Source organism: Triturus cristatus, chromosome 10, assembly GCF_964204655.1.
Source record: "Triturus cristatus chromosome 10, aTriCri1.1, whole genome shotgun sequence".
NCBI classification, from domain to species: Eukaryota; Metazoa; Chordata; class Amphibia; order Caudata; family Salamandridae; genus Triturus; species Triturus cristatus.
The window spans coordinates 783,654,712-783,672,835 of NC_140593.1; the positions used below are offsets into that span (position 1 = coordinate 783,654,712).

General features: G+C 41.9%; 1 protein-coding gene across 2 annotated transcripts in view; it reads right to left on the minus strand.

Annotated features, from left to right (window-relative positions):
* Positions 1-245: 245 nt before the first annotated feature.
* MRPL28 (mitochondrial ribosomal protein L28) overlaps positions 246-18,124 on the minus strand; it is a 239,119-nt gene continuing 221,240 nt past the window's right edge. For both annotated transcript variants that reach the window (XM_085628314.1, XM_085628315.1), the window contains exons 6-7: positions 8,519-8,605; positions 246-698 (exon numbers count right to left, since the gene is read on the minus strand). In XM_085628314.1, the coding sequence (XP_085484440.1) occupies positions 600-698; positions 8,519-8,605 (186 nt within the window). In that variant the 3' untranslated portion in view covers positions 246-599. The remainder of the gene's footprint in view (positions 699-8,518; positions 8,606-18,124) is intronic.

The window sequence follows — 18,124 nt, forward strand, 5'->3', positions numbered from 1 at the left end:
TTGATCAAGCATACAATGCTTATCAAGTAGCAAGCTAGGTTATGCCCTTCACTTCTGAACACATTTTCTCACTCATGAATGATATATCTTCCCTACCAGCTACTGTGCCTTCCAGTGGCTACTGAGAATCAAACTGCTCCTAAAACACTTCCCAGCAGCAGAAGCTTAGCTGAGACGTTGGACTAATCTCCAAAAAGACTGCAAAATAGTGTTAGACTCAATGGTGAGAAAGGAAAAACTCCGAGAACAATTACATTTCCTTTAATTGCCATTAGGAATATACATTGTACATTTCGCACCAATCCATCTGCACTTCAGCAGCACCTCCGAATTACCTACCACTTTAATACCGCTCTCTTCTGTACTAGCCATCACTGAGGAGCTTGCAGTATCGGAATTCCGTGAAAGTAGAATCAATATATCCAAAACGATGGCCAGACACAGACAAATCAAGAGTCACATTATAGAGCAAAGTCTCAGAGAAGAATATTTGTTTGGCATGTACCCAGAGCTTACGTTTAATGATCCCTAGAAGGGAGATTCACTATCGGTGGTACTCCCTCAATGTGTCTGTTCTTAATAAAGGTTCTCATTGCCACTTAGTGCTTCTGCTCTACTACCAGTGGCTCAGTAAGGTCTTGAGATTCTAGTTGCTGAGCAAGTTCTTCTGCGTAGACTTTGAAAAGAGGCACTGGATCCTGCCAAAAAAACAAACAAAAAAACCATTGTGTGTTGTAGAAGAGCATAGAAGGGGTGATAAACGTTACCTGACAACTTTATACAACTATAGTAAAGATATCCTGCTTGACATTTCAAATGGTGAATGGTACAAAAATGGTAAGCGATGAATCATAGTGTGGTAATAAAATTATTTTAAATCAGAAAATTCTCTTCTTTTCTTTCATGGCAAATGTTTTCAAAATAATCTAATATTACTATAACAATGTAAGCAGTCATGTCATTGCATCCCTGAACAAACCTAGCTTCACCCAGGAACGGAGGTTTCTCCAGAGTTCCCCCAAAAGGTTTTAACTTAACAGGACCAAATGGTACAGTATGATGGCACCCTGGCTGCCGGTGTGCAGAAAGTCACCAGAGATGGGGAGTTTACTTGCAAGCCAAGCGGGAGTGCTGGTCACTGACAGCTTTGTAAAGGACGCAGCGGGGTTTGAAGATGGTGGGACCCATAAGGGGAACCCACTGGAGTTTCTTCAAGATGAGGTTGATGCAGTCATATTTCTTCTATCCTGAATAAGTCATGCTGTGGTGTGTACGATGTCCTTAAGTGGTGAGAGCAATATGGAGTCTACGACGTCTGAGCCACCATCCAGATGCAGGAGTGTGAAGGCTAGAACAGCAGATCTGAATAGCTTTCTAGAAGAAACAATTTCACTCTCTTTAGAAAAGAGAGATGGTACCAGGACAGCTTTTTTCCCGCAATGTGTTCCCTGAAGGTGAGATTGGAGTCCAGGGTGAAACCAATAGACTTGCATTCAGTGGGGACAATCATCAACAGCCACAGAAACCTTTGTGCTACTAACTGTATGATACTAAATATGCCAGCCTGACGAGTGATCCTAAGAATGACAGGGGACATCTCAAAATGAGAGCCTGTCATGAGTGATTCCTGGAGCATAAAACTCCCCATTCTGCACATTGCTACAAGAGGTCATTTAATGTGTCAGAGAGCAATTCTGCCTGCAGTCCACTGCCATTTGAGGACTGGTCAGGGTTTTAGTGATTGTGTAACCTGCCGATTATATAAGCTCAGGCTTCGAATATTAGGTTACATGAAATGACTAACACACGGTCTACATTACTCAAATATGAAAACGATATATTTAGCATGGCATTTTCTACATTGCCCGTTAGGCAAAATGCCTCCGTTATGCATCACACACAGTTCTCTGGTGTGTAAAGTACTAATGTCACCCCAAAAAAACAAAGAAAATCATCATCGACCAGTCACGTCATGCAGTGGTATGAAAATGCCACTGCGATGCAAGCATTTGCTTCACCCTGATTTATAGTGCACAGGAAATGATGATAGGACCCACGTGGTGTAGGATATTTACAGCATAGTTGTTATGCTAGAAACCAAAGTGCCCGGTCTGTTAGGCAGGTTGTCAATGCAAGTGTGACTGTCAACATGCTACACAGTCAAACTACCATTGCTGTACAAGTAGTAGTAGGCTACTGTGCTCTGGGTGTATATAAAGTGATTCACCCCAAGCGTTTCACACTCACTCTTGGTACCTCGGATGAAACCTTATATGGACATGTGTTTGCCAGTGCACACTTTCAGTCAGGTGAACAAGAGGGCTGTGCAGCCATGAGTGGGCACTGGCAGAGGGCAGGCGCCACTAGAACGTGGCTATACATTCTAACACGGGTAGCTCGTGGCAGCCCATCCAGCCCTAAATGTAGTTTCCTACTCTGCAGCCCACAAGAGGAAATGCCAGAGTTACTGGATTGCTCAATATATCCAAGGGGTATCTTTATGCCAGGGACTGCCACTGTTATGTATGCTAAAGGCCAGGGATTTAGATATAAGCTCACTTACCTTCACAGCAGTGACACAGATGGTAGTTTTGCCTCCATCACGCAAGTACCGATAAAGGAGTTCTAAAATTTGAAAGAAAGCTTATATCTGAGGATCAATGGAAACTCCTGGCGGAGTCAACAGTATCGTGCTGTACAGAGGACAGGGTGTAAAGCATTATCGCGATGGAATGGCGAGGATGTTGACTCGGTGCCAATCCACACTCTGAGACCGCGGAAGGGCACAAAAGATGACCATTTGCAGTAGGAGCAGAGCAAAAAGGGAAATTAACACTAAACAGAGGAGGGGGCTCCCTGCTCCAATATGAAGAGGGATAGTTGACCCTCACCCTACAGAGGACATTAAAGGTGAGAGATTCGGGTAATATCTTGATGCTTTCTTTCTGCCCATAACACATGCTCAACACCCCAGCTTCCAAAATGGCTGAGGTAAAAATAATGGTGATAGAAAGAGGGCTGTCCACTGCAAGATCGCACACTAATGGGGGGCGGACATTTTTGAGTGGTGATCTTAAGCCTGCACCTTGCAACAAAAACCGAGAGAAGACTAAACTCTCTCACCCTACCAAGGCAGTGTCTACCAGTGGCAGCCATATTACAATAGGCAAACTAACTACCCAACTTGTTTAAAAAACTCTTAAAATACACGTTTGGGGAGAAGTCGTAGCCCTACCTAATCCAAATCAACTCCCCAATTACCTGCAACAGCTTGCCACAGAGAAAGAAAGAAAACTAAATAATAATAATTTTTAAAAAATGTAGGTCACTGGCACCGCCTACCTCGTTGCAGTGTGCTGCTTATTAACAGCAAAGGTCGGGTCCTCTTTCCCAACAGAGCGGTACAAACATCAGCCGTACTAATTAAAGAACGATGTCTGGCCACAATAATGCAAATACTACCACCTTGCCCCCTTCTGGAATTAAATCACTCAGAATCAACAACCCACCTGACTTGTCCAAGAATGGAGAGCAAACAAATTCAAACACTAGATTCTAAGGAGCAACCCTGAAACTCTCATATCTGACTCCTCTTTCTGCTTCTCAAAAGGACCCATTAAGACCCATCTGATCTTCCACAGCTACATGGTTGAATGTGTTTTACTCCTTCAATGCAGTCAATGCCACACAGAACATCTCCTATGGTCTCAAACTCATAATTTCACACCTCCTCATTACTGCAAGCGAAAGCTACAATCTCAATTAATAAAAATGGCAACATCACTATCCAAACTGCAGACAATGACATACAAGCATTCAACTCACTTTTTAGTGACCTGAAAAGGCAAGTAGCAGCCTAAACAAAATCTCCTAGCTACCCTTATTGTACTCTGTTCCCAAACCATCTTCCTAAACACACCAACACCGCCCAAAGAACGACACCCATCGGCAATCATAGACCTGCAGTCTACATAGCAGCACAGAATCTCCAACTAGTCCCTCCCATAAACAGCCCTTGCAGCCAGAGGACTTCACAGAGTCTCCAACTAGACCCATCTACAAACAGCCTGCACAGCCAGAGGAGCATCTACTCAACAACAGGAAGTGGGTATATGCCCAAGAAACAACTCACAGACATTGAGCAGGTGACCAAAACTAAAACACATACAGATCATGAAAATTTGCACATTCACACAGAATGACAATGCAATCTGTCAGTGTCCTGAACACAAACTTACAGTAAACCAAATTAATGGCAAGCTGTGCCTACTCAGCAAGGATATAGAATGGGTCAAGAAGAAAGTCATCACACTCCGTCTCACCCTAGTAAAGATGTACATGCCCAATACCAAGTGCATGGACTCCCCTTCCAGCAAAAAAACCTATTTAGAACCGCATACGCACAACTTCCAGTGCGACAACAAGCTTCCTCAACCGAGAAGAACAAATAAACACCCTGCTAACTCACTATCAAGACACACAGAAATCCTCCCCCGACATAGCATCCAACATTCCGATCATCACGATATCAATTACAAAATCCAGAGAGACAACCCTCTACAAGTCAATCACAAAAACCTGATCTCGACAGCAACAAACACAATGTTAACCACAGTAACCCACGAAACAACTACAACCTTGAAATGCATGCTGCACAACTGCAGATCAGCTGCAAAAGACAAAACTGACATAACAGCAGTGATCATCTCCTTGTGTTTGCTTTGTTCGCCCTAGGTTGGCAGGGTATGCCCAGACGTGGGTCCCTTGCTCACTTTGCCACTGGATTCAAGCTAGACTGGCTGATGAGGGCTGTTAGCCTGAAACCGGTCCCAGGATGCTTGTTTCTGGTCCAGGGAAGACATAGCTGGGCAGTTCGGGCTGGACTGTTCCCATGTGGCACAGGGTCAAGACTGATTTGCATACAGCTGTGTCTGAACTGGGGTAGCAAAGTGAGCTAAAGAATGATGGATTCAACCCAGATCTGTGACTGGGGGTGAGTGTTTGAAACGTTTCAGCACTCCGTCCATCATCTCCTTGTGTTTGCCTTAGCGCATGAGCTAGACATTCTCTTCCTAACTGAAACCTGGTTCAACCCAACGTCAGCCCCAATAATGGACCTTCTCATTCTCCCGGATTTTGCTATCCTGCGCCTAGACTGCATTAAAGTAGGGGTGAGGGCTCGCTATAATCTACAGAAACTCCCTAACCCTGAACGTACATTCGTTAGAAGATACATCAACATGGGAGCTGAAATGAAGCTGGGAAAGTAACTTATAGCGAAAACACTACTTTTACACCATCCACCAGGCAACAACACAAACATCCAGGAGCAACTTATGGAAATGATCACAATCAATACAACTTCGCTCTCTAATACAATATTCTTAGGCAATTTCAACCTGCATTGGAACAATGTCACATAGCCCCCACAGTTGCTGCACTCACTAACCTGCTCCAGGACCTCAATATGATTCAAGCATGCAAAGGACCAACCCACAACAAATGTGCCACACTTGACATACTCATCACTAAAACAGGATCAGTAAATATGCTAGAAATCACCTCAACAGATTGGTCAGACGTCCATCAAATTATTTTCCAAATATCCACACAATAATCTAAAATCTAGGGGCAAAATAGAAGGGAAAACACTTGAGCGCAGGATTTCAGCAGCGTAAACACCCCATCTGTGCCAAATTGCCTTGGAACCCCGAACTGACCAAACATCGGTTCAAGATCTAAAGCATCTCTATAACAGTAGCATGACCAACATAATTCAAAAGGTTGCTCCATTACGACTAAGACGGCAAAAGGAAAAACAGTCAGTACCTTGGTATAACCAAGACATAAACAAGGAAAGAAGACCACTAAACCAACTGGAACGACTATGGAGGAAGGACCCAAACATTATTCATCTCGAAAAGCTGAGAAGGCACAGACTCTCATATAAAAAGGCGATCATGAGAGTGAAAACAACAGCAATCAGATTTAAACTAGACCGAGAGAAGAACCAGCCCATAAAACTGTTTGACATAATTAAGCAACGATCAGGAAAACTTGCGGAACCCTAAACTGTAAACATCTTGACGGACATCTAAAAAGGCTTTTCTACTTTCAGCTCAACTCATGGATTCCAACAACCTCACTATTACGACCCACAGCAAGAATACCAATCAACACACACAAATTCTTCCAAGCAAAAACTGAGCCACCTGGAACAGTTTCAGATCTTTGTCTGAGGTGGAAATCCAGAAAACGAATCAGTCAATAAAACCTACCACAAAATTTGATGATGCTGTTCCCTCTCACCTATTGAAAGAGATCCACCTATACGCTACTCCCTTATGGAAAAAATTGTGAACGCATCTCTCCAACAAGGATCCCTACGAGAATGCCTGAAGATGGGCCAAGTATCCCCTCTACTAAAAAAAAAAAAACACAGGCACTGACCAGTATCCAATCTGCCTTTCTTGGCTAAATTGATAGAAAAATGTGCACACGATCAGCAATGTGAACACATCAAGAATTTTGACCTATTAGACAAACACTAATCAGGTTTCAAGCCTAGACACAAGGCTGAGGTCGGCAAGCTAAATATCCCAGATGATATATAAACATCACTAGACCAAAACCTATCTTGTCTCCTAATATTTCTGGATTTATCAGAGGAATTGGAAACGGTCAGCCACAAACACCTCAGTGATACTTCTGAAATCAGAATGGGCCTATCAGGAGCCGTACTTAACTGGTTCACCTCCTTTCTGCAGAACCGACAACAAAGAGTCAAAATTGGCAACAGCCTATCTGACGTAGCGGACAGCAACAGTGGCGTTCTGCAAGAATCTACATTTTCACCAATGCTCTTCAATCTTTACATGAACCAGTCACTAAAATCCTGAAACAATCAAACATCTCGTACCACTTGTATGCGGATGATGCTCAACTTTACATTAAACTCTCTTCCAAAGTGGATATCCAGAGACTAGATGGTACCCTGAGGAAAACACAAGAATGGCTGGCACACAGCCACCTAAAATTAAATCTGCAGAAAACTGAATTCATCCTTTTCTCCCCACCCCTCAGAACACAACAACCCCAACTATGGTTCTGTAAACTCAAGTTACTAAACTGAACCCCAACTATCTGCGACTCTGTAAAAACACTAGGCATCACTCTAGACTCAAACCTAAACATGCGAGCCCACATACAAGCTGCATCCAGAAGCGCCAACCTACATCTGCACAGTCTGGCAAGTTATTCAGTAGGATACTCATTTGGGATTAGAGGGGACTTCAAATTCCTAAATAAGGTAAAACCACTGGTTGATTCTGGTAGTCTGTCTTGATCACCAGAGTAGACCCCTTTGAGAGTACTTGGTTTATTATTGTTGATGCATCAATCATCATTATCAATCTCTGATGGATTGCTACACTTCTTCAAGACTAGGCATAAATCTGTTTATGTCTGTACAGTCACCTTTCTGCTGGGAAGATGAAAAGAAGGAAGGGGTTACCTCCCTTTTATGGGAGCTAGACTGCACCTTCCAAGAGTTTTCAGATCCCCATGACGACTTGCATATGGCTAAGCTCAATGAAAGGACCTGCCTGAGGAGAGCTCAGATCAAACAGCCCTATAGCCATGAAGTCACCCAGCCCAATTGCTATGCATTGGGTACCCTGCTGTACATCAAAATTAATTCCACACTGGAGTATTCGTAAAGGTTTTCTTGAGAATGATGCACTCTAAAAATGCAATAACAGAAGCTTTTTGGATCCCAATCTCAGGATAATGGAAGAGAGCACAACATGCACATTTAGAACAGACACTGCGAAATCCTGAGTGTATGCAAGTGAATGTATGAAAAACACAAACTTTGGAGACCTGTAGTTACAGGTGAGTAACTTTTTTCGATGTCCAAATTAAGACTAGTAAGTAGTTTTAATTTCTGAAGGGAATGTCATACTACTGAAATGTTTTTTTAATATCACGTGATAACCATTTTATTTGGTTTCAAACTTGACTACCTACCTAGCCCTCATGAAAGTAGTTGCGGTAGGTATGACATGTCGTTGACCTAGAAAATGTCCACAAAAAGGGATAAATGGGGCCAATGCTGCAACTCATGACATACGGCATGCCTAGTCTAGCACCCACTATGAAACATGCTATACCTTGCATGGATACGGACTGCCAAACAAGATATCATATTTTTAGAATGTGGCAGTGTTATGCAAGTAACCTCTTATGCTTTATTAGAGGAATTAAATAACTGGGACCTTTCTGCTGAAGTAGAGAGTTCATGGTAAAATGGATAGAACTGTTTAATTTGAATGAAATGCTCTTCTGGCATCAGAGTTAAAAGTAATGTTTGTCCTTAGAATTGCTTTGCCGTCAAATAAAAGTAACAATTGTTCTTGGATAGGAAACCTGTGTATTGCTCTCGTTCTTTGTCCTGAATACAATCACCTGAAAAAATTTCAAAGAAGGGAAACTTTTCCAAAAATAAAGTGATACAAACCTTTTTCTCTAGAAGTCTCTGCTTTTCAACTGCTTCATCCAAAGTAAGACCAACCCACTCTGCCTCCTCATAAGGAATCACAAATTCCTGCTCAACGAAACAAAAACCAAAATTATTCATTTCAACAAGATATATTTTGGGTTACTGTTCAACCTCTGCTAGTGGTCAAATTTCGCAGTATGGCCGTAACCTTTCCTGGCACTTAAGAATAACAAGGGTCATTTCTGAAGATCACTGCAGTCAAAAAACAGAGAAACGGAAGCACAAGTCATGGGTCTTCAGTACTCTCACCAGGTCCAGTCTAGCTTGTCCCAAAAGGTGAACCCAGAACCGACAATGTTCATGCAAAACAGAAGTCAATCAGTATCCACATTTTTAGGTCTTCTCTACTATTTTGTAATGGGTACTGTTTTGGGGTTGCTACATTGATACATAGAGATTGCAGTGCAAGCCCGTGTCCCCCACCGTCCATCATGATTCGAATCTGGCCTCAGCTTCCAGTGCAATTTAAAGCAACTGGAGATCCCATCTTCTGACCCTTGCCCATGAACAGATTATACCACTGCCTTTTAATTTGTTAACATATATTTAATAGCTCAAATATCACAATTGTGTAAGGTGTTTGATATTAACCATTGCAGTAATACATCACTACACTGTTCTGCGGCCTCACTTTGGGTCCAACAACCCAAAACCGTCACAAGTGACAGGATCCTTTAGAGACCTAGAACAATTTGCTTCTTCTAAATAAAAAATATCATGAAAAACCTTTAAAACCACACACAATAATTAGTGTACGCAGTTTGTCACCATTTATCATAATATATGGAAGACTCTGCACTTTGAACAACAACCATTCATTATAGCTGGACGACATAAGCTTTTAGGCAGATGTTTAACCTTACAACAAATGCAAACCGAACATCCCGGACACTGACAGATAACATTGTAATCAGGGTAGTTGGAATTCTCGATTGAATTATAGGGTCTTTTACTGCATGATAGTCAAATGTAAACGATAACTAAAGACATTCAGTCATTTAAATCTAGAAAGTGGAATCCGTTTTGTTGAACATTTACATTTTCCATGTCCCATATTTCATTACTCGAGCACTCATTGTCTTTTGAATTCTGTGTGTTCTCAAGCATTTGGGGAAACTAAATTGATCATGGGATCACAATTTCAAAGCATGGAAATAAATGCTTTGAGTCAGTGGTTCTTAACCTTTTGACTTTGGTAAATCCTCACTTAATCACTACTGGCATCGGGGACCCCAACTGAATCCTTATTGCTATCTGGGAACCCCCAGAGAGTCATTATTGAAGTCGGGGACCATGGACTAAGCAATTTCGATGCTTTAAAATGCCAAATAATAAAAAAAAAACAGAAACAAGCATCCATCAAACAAATTATTAAATATTTTATTTAATTCACAAATAAAAAATAACAACATTTATGTGAATGTTGGAGGTTTTCTAAATTCAATTGAGCCACCCATTATCCATACTGTATTCTGTTTGATGTACTTGCACTGCCCCCATGAATCAATCTGAGAATACCAAATTCGTTTTTTGCCCTCATTTTCAAATTTCTTTACCTATTGAACGTTTTAAAAGTTTCAATTTTACATTTCCTTCCTTATTTATCTACAATTTATTAATATCTTAATAGTAATATATTTTCAAAGCAGTCGCGGACCCCCAGGGGACCCCGTACCACTGGTTAAGACCACTGCTCTATGTTGTGTATCAAAAACAAAAGTTGAATCCTGGTGTCTCCTCAACTTTTACTCCAAGCCTGAATTGCTCTCAGAGTATCTACAGTAAGAAGACATTCTCAATGCAAATAAGTACTTGGAAATTTAATAGGACTGTGTGCAAACAAAAAGAAACAACATTTGTGAATGCCAGTATTACAAATGTGCTAGCACACTGAAAACAGCATAACTGACTTTGATCAGTGCTTGTTTTCAGTGATATTGCAGCACTTTTTCCAGTCAAACTTACAGATTTTTGCTGTGTTGTCTAAAGACCTCTTGTAGACCATACAAAAACTTGCAGTAACCTTCGAGCCAGACCGTTTTTTTGTATCAGTGATTAGCTACTTGTCACTCTTATTTGCTTGCTTCATACTCAATGGCTTACTTGTACTCAGTAGCTCGATTCACAAACTGCATTTTGTAGTACGAAAGTAGCATTCCAGTAGTACTACTTATTTACTATAAAATACAATTCACAAACCTAAAAGTGGAGAGCCATACCTCTGCCTCTCATCTTTTCTGTTCAGAGATCTCTACCCTAGTATTAGAGAGCACACGTAAACAAACTAATTTGTGGTAAATTGGGAGTGTCCGGGGAGTGGTGGGAAAATGGGTTTAAGTGAAAGAAGGGGTTTGGGAGGTGCAGGCCAATACTAAACTCATTCACAAAAGAGCAAGAACTTTGCAATTCAGAGAATACATATCTAAAGTTACTACAGCCCTAATTGTGTAAATAAGGATTAAAAGTACTCCAGCTCAGGCTTGAAGAAAGCCAAACATCACACATGGCTAACCACTGGTACTGAAACACACTCCCAAAGAAAACAATGGAGTCAGGGAATTAAACTATCAACCCACATGGATTCATGTTAAAATGAATACATTAATTACATTAGTACTCCAATTAAATCATACATGTATAGTTTCGGATGGATTCTTCTAACCGCAGATTCCTCACCTATGCAATATCCCCATGTGTCACACTGGATTTGATGACTTTTTTTAGCAGTGCTATTGTGCATCTGTAGGTGGTGTTCTGCGGCTCCGTACGGACTTCCAAATTTCTAGAACAGTGTGCTAGGGAACAATATCTCCAATGAAATGACAGGGTACAAGCCATGCACAGAATGACAGAAGCAGATGCCAGTCACAGATCTGCACAAAGTTTGTAGGGCTTGGGCTCCACCTCTCTTAATCCTGCGATAAGTGTGCCCTTATGCACCCAATGGCAATTTGAGAGGCGAAGCTATACAAGGCTGACTATAACAAGAGGTCGCAATCTAAGCACAGATCCTGCTCCAAGTCACAGGCAGTACTGCAGGCCTGGTGTTGAGGCTGCTCTTTTGAAAATTCCACTTCCGGGTTGAAGTATTCCAATAAGTCTAAGTCTAGACAAAAGCGCAAGAAGGCAAATCAGGAACTCAACACCATCCCGCCACTTAAAGTCTGACGGAAGAACAAGGGCATCACGATAGGAGACACAGGACGTGTGTGAACTGTAGGTCTGACCTGTCCCTGCAATTGGTCCTAATGTGTCCAGAATTTCCCAGACCTTCTTCGGCTCCGCAGCAGACAAGGGCCTACAAAGACACAATGCTGCAGATCTTCATGTCAATTTCAGCTGCCTTTAGTGTTCCTCTGATTCCCAAGTAGCTGCAGGGGTCTCCAGTAATACTTCTGCTGGCAGGCCCGCCACTGATGCAACCTGCCCCCTTAAACCCACTAACAGACGTATACAGATTCCAGTCCTGGCCACTACCCTGACACCAGGGTCCACACCATATCCTTCTGAAACAGTGCCGACAAAGATTTTGCCCACACCAGCTCAAGACTGGGTCAAAAGGCCTATCCCAGACAACAGATCATAATATTGATGATGTTTTTATTTAGAACTCCAAACGCTAGTGGGTCAGCACATCTGCAACAGAGTTAGACCCAACATCTGGGCAACCAATGTAAGAAAGTGCACTGTTTGTAGCAGTGGTCTGGACAGCAGATGAAGCTATAGACTTGTAATTGCCCACTCCTGAGACAAAGACAAATGTGTAGAAAGATTGTTCAACCAGGGTTTACAATGATGCCCTTAGGGTGACTTTTGGCAGTTATAACTAGTTAAGCAATTTTCACATCAATACAGGAAGTTTAGGTACTACATGACCCAAGAAGTTTACAGACAAAGCCAGCCTTCCCAACTTGTACTACAGCAACTGATCCAGCCCTGTAGTAGCAAAGAGCATGGCACTAGCAAACGGCAGCAACCGTCCAACTCTTTCTGGTTTGCTGCAAGGCAGGGAAGCCAATTTTGTTTGCCTTCATAGTCCCAAGCTAAGCCGGTACGAGTTAGAAGATTGAATTTCCTACTGGACTGGAGATAAAGCATATCAAATAAGTGGGTTTTTACAGATTGTTCAAAGGGGCTACTCCTCGCCTTTCATTTCTTCCTCACCCAGTTTTCCTCCTATGCCAGAGCGACTTTTGGAGGAGCACTCTACAACCCTAATCCTGAAAATGATTCTTTGGGTGTTCACAGGTGCCATCAAGGAGGTGCCCGACTCGAAGAGTGGGGTAGGATGCTATTTGCGCTACTGACTCATGCTCCCTTTCGGCCTTACCTCAGCATTGCAAATATTGACGAACGTGAATGTGGTGGCTGAAGCCCATTGTCACACTAAAGATTTCCACCCCATTCCTGTGTTGCTCCTTCCTCCCCAGCCTATCTGTTGCTTCCTCCAACTAGCACTTTTGTGCAACTTTATTTTTCTTTTGACTTACCACTCCAAGTAGTGTCCTCCATTTTGAAACGGTAAATAAAAATCAACAGAATGGTGGTTGCATCCTGCATATGCGTAGTGACGCATAGTGTCCTCCATTTTGAAACGGTAAATAAAAATCAACAGAATGGTTGTTGCATCCTGCATATGCGTAGTGACGCATACATACGTCCTCCATTAGGTAAGCTTTTTTTCTACTTTTTTGCTTAATGATGTTGTACAGCATCAGTAAAAAGTATTTAATCTGGTTGAAGCTGCATAGCATTGGCAAAAAGCACTGGCAAAGCCATTAGGTCAAAAAGACGAGACTTATTGGCTTCTGACAACGTTGGTTTACTGTGTTTTTTAATTAGGTCTCACCTGGCGAACACAGCGCGAAAGTGCTGTCGCCAGCGGATCTATTGTTGCTGACTTGCCTAGGAAGTGGGACAGGAGATTGGCACGCGCAAGGCTTTTGCCGGATTTGAGCCTGTGTACGCGCACGTGAACAGGCATGTCCACACACGCGATGTGCACATCTCCTGTCCCCCTTCTGACCACGCCAGCCCCGTTTGAGCATGGGAGCCCCGCGTTAGCACGGCACGCCGGTTTCTCTTTTTACTGGAGCAGGCCCTGCCCACGTCCCCGGGCAAGGGCGCCTGACTTCCTGTTTGTTAGCGTGCGGGACTGAAGACTAGACGTTAACAAGCATTTGCAATGCCATAGGTCTCGCATTGACGCGAGTTTGAACTATTGACATTTGCAAATAATAATGCTCAAACCAATTTGTAGACAACTGGGCACTATAGCTCACACTACTGCCCTGCGGATCTTGAAATCAGACCCTAGAGCTCTTTTTGTATGCGGCATGGCGAAGTATCTTGGCTGTATTTGGCTTATTAGATCCAAACTCTTGCGCAGGGAGGTGTAAAATGAAATTGGAAATGTGATTGTGCCCCCTATGTTGGTTCTTCCCATATTCTTATTCTCTTAAACGACATCAAATAGCTGTATATGAAGTATGTCTTTTTTTAAACAAATGTATTTATTACAGTCTGCTAAAAATTATTAAGTATACAAATGGTATTTTTCTGGGTATTAGCATAGAATTGTTCTTTTACTAACAAAACAATTACATCCTTCAAAACTCTTCTTGGATCTATTGTATATAATTGTGTTATTTTTACTGTTTTTATGATAATCCTGCTTTTATGATATTTGTATATCGAAATAAAGCTATTTGATTTGAATAATGCCTTTTATTTTTGTTTTCTTTTTAAAAACATAAATAATTGCTCGGTTGGACTTTTTTCTAATTTCTTCATCCCTGGTGCATGACTGTGTTATTGATACTGCTCCTCGTCTTCTATCAGATCATAACCCTTTTATAATTAACATAGAGGGACTGGTAAACAGTAGGTCAAGCTCTAATTGGACTTTTGAAAAAGCCCTCCTATAAGATAATGAATACCGAGAATATATGAAAAAGTGGATACAGGAATTCTTAGAGATTAACTCTGGGTCAGCCTCGGTAATGGTTGTCTGGGACACACTAAAGGTAGGAATAAGGGGGGAAGACGCTTAGATTTTCCATCAGAAGGAATAAAAAAGAGAAAATACAGGCTGATTCTCTACTTAATCAAATGATAGAGGCTGAAAGAAAATTAATAAGGGCTGTCCAGTTTGGCACTAGAATCGAAGAAGCACAGACCAATGTGGCGGTTGCTAAGGCAGAAATGGGGACCATATTAGCAGAAAGAACTGCTGCAAAATGGGCCTCGGCCCGCGAAAGGCTCTATGAATGCAGCAAACTTATCGACCATCAATTGGCCATTTCCACCAGGCAACAGGTTACCCCTAATTTAATTTCTTCAATTCAAACAAACTCTGAAGGGATAACTAATGATCCTGTAAAAATAGAGGAGTCTTTCAGAGTATTTTACGAGAAATTATACACAAAAGAAATTACTAAATCTAGAGAACTTAGAGAATCAGAGATTAATACCTACCTAGACGCTATTCCGGTAGCGGAACTTGATAGAGAGAGTAGCGTCAAATGGAAATCTCCCCAGTCTGGGAGGAAATTGCAACCGCTCTGGCAAGCCTCCCTGATGATAAGGCCGCCGGAGATGACAACATTCCAGTGGAATTTTATAAAATATTCTCGTTACAAATAAAAGATTTACTAATGTAATTTCTTCCATTTTTAATGGGTCATCCCCACCGTAGTCTTGGTCCTCTGCAAAAATAGTAATATTTCTCAAAAAAGATAAACCTGTATTGGAAATGTCCTCATACAGACCAATAACTCTCATCAATACCGACTCTAAGATCTTTTCTAAACTTCTTGCATCTAGACTGTCCTCAAAAATTGAGTCTCTGGTCTCAAATTGGCAACACGGATTTATACCAAAAAAGGGCACTACTGAACATGTTCGCCGGACCATCACTCTATTTGATGCCGCCAAGGTGACAGGAGACCCGATCGCACTAATACTCTTAGATACTGAAAAAGCATTCCATCGGGTCTCCTGGCAATACTTATGGGGGGTCATGAGGCGGACAGGCTTCGGTCCCAGGATCCTGCAGGCATTACAGGCTCTATATCAGGGCCCCACTGCTAGAATTTTGATAAATGGACATCTGACAAGGCAGATAGGGATAACTCGCGGAACAAGACAAGGATGTCCCTGCTCACCGCTGCTATTTGCTTTATATATTGATCCTCAGATCAACAAAATTTAATTTAATTCTGAAATAGTAGCGGTGAGCAGGTTTGGAACAGATACGAAGATTATGGCATATGCCGATGATCTAGCCTTAGTAACCCCAGAACCCGAAAGAGCCATTAGGGCTATTGAACAGGAGGCCCAAGAATTTGGGAAGATATCCGGTTATGCCGTTAATAAAACCAAAACTCAGATTGTGTTAAACGAATATATAAGCTGGAATGACGATAGAGTAACACAGAAGGCTAAATACCTTGGGGTCAATATAGTTGCTAATTTAGATCTAATTGTTAAAGAAAATTTGACACCGCTTGCAGCCGATATGAAAAAGTTACTTAACCCCTTCAGTGCCACGCCCTTTCCCCCTCCTGTGCCGGGCGTTGCACTAGTGGGTGGGGTTCATGACGAGATAGTCTCGTCATGGGCACAGCGCAACTGTGCTCCATGACGAGACTATCTCGTCATGGGCACTGAAGAGGTTAAAAGGATTGACAACATGCATTTGACAATAGTGGGTAGGTGCAATGTCTTAAAGATGACTTTTTCCCCCAAACTTCTAGATTTCTTTAGGACCATCCGGCTAGAATTCAATAATATAATGCTACATACATTCGATCGAATATTTTCTCAGTTTATCTGGGTGTATGCACAGCCAAGCAGAGCTTTCAAACTTCTTTCATTACCCAGAGAGAGAGGAGGGTGGGCTCTCCCTAATTTAAAACTTTACTAGTGGGCTACTGTTCTGCATTATAGTTCTGAGTTATTGCAAGATTCTCCCATAGAGAACCCCTCAGGCCTTCCATCTCCCTATACTATATTATTAGGGGAAAGGGTAAGGGGATGCCTCTGGCGTCAGTTAGATCGTGGCTATATCAAACGGGTCAGATTTAAGACTCTCATGAATGCCTACAGTGTATTTTTTAATATACGTAAATTATTTGGACTTTCCAAATTAAATTACTATACCCCTACTCAGAATAATAGCAATTTACCAATTATTTTTCAAAATGCATATCTTCCACAGTGGTATCAAGCGGGATTTTCCAAACTGGGAGACCTGATTACTTCAGAAGGCATTTGACCTTTTAGTATTCTGAAAACCCGGTACAACCTAGACAATAGCCAGCTATTTCAGTATAATGCAATTACAAGATATTTAGCTAATAAAACCGGTGGCCCAGCTGGCTTCGCTTAGCTGGTCCTTATAGATAAAATTCTGAAGCCCAGTATACCACGGATCGGAAGCATTTACATAATGTTAAATGAGCGTAGGCCCGATGATATTAGTAAAATTGATGAAAAGTGGCAGCAGAAACTGAATGCACCCCCGAACACCTTTTGCCGTGCCCTAAGCCTTGCACAAATGCACTTACTGTCAAAGTTGCAAGCTCAATTTTTTAAACTGGCTTCTTCTTATACATTACACCAAGCAGAGTGGCCAAATGGGGTACTGGCAGCGGAGCCACTTGCCCGAGATGCGCTGTGTATAGTGCCGACTCAATACACATGTTTGCCACTTGTTCAAAATTGGCCCCATTATTTGAAAGGGTGCAACTATTTATCAGTAGAGTGCTCCTGCAAGGTATACAACTGTTGCCTGTCACTGTAATGCTAGGACTAAATAACACGCTTAATATAAATTCTGGGGGTCCCTTCCTGTTTCTGGCCATGACCATCCTTCGGATTTGTATTGCCTCTTATTGGAAGGACCCGAACCCTCCCTCCTTTGCTCAATGGCAGGCTCGACTGCTCTCTACTCACAAACTTGAGACAGCTATATATGCTAGACAAGGCAGGGTCGGGGAAAAAAGGATTAGAGATCTGGGCACCTCTAACCAAGTGGCTCAGTACATTGAATGCACAGTCACGCTTGGTAATGTGTAGCAAGGTTTCCGTCATCTATGTATTTACTTATTTTTTTTTTCTGCCTTCCGTCCCCCTACTCTCCTGCCCCCCCCCTCTCAGCTCCTGCCCTTTCCCCCATCTACCTGGATTCACTATCCTCCTCCTTTCTTTTTTATCTTTGGTTATGATTTTTCCTGTGTCGCATCGTTACTTTTCATGTATTTATTCTCTGTTCATTGATTATCGGTCAATTTGGTTAATTGATTCCACTGCTTGTAAATACATATTGCCAAGTGTTTCCCGGGTGGGGAGTCCTTTTGGTCTGGAAATTAAGTTTTTTGTATTGTAATCTTTTGTTTGGCAAATAAAAAATAAATTTTAAAAAATTAAAACATAAATAAAAGGCATTGTTATTTACAATGTCAAAAGCTGAAACTCGCGTCAATGCGAGACCTATTGCATTGCAAATGCTTGTGTCCTTTGCGAGATAATCTGACCTCAAGAGACACACAGAGCAAGCAA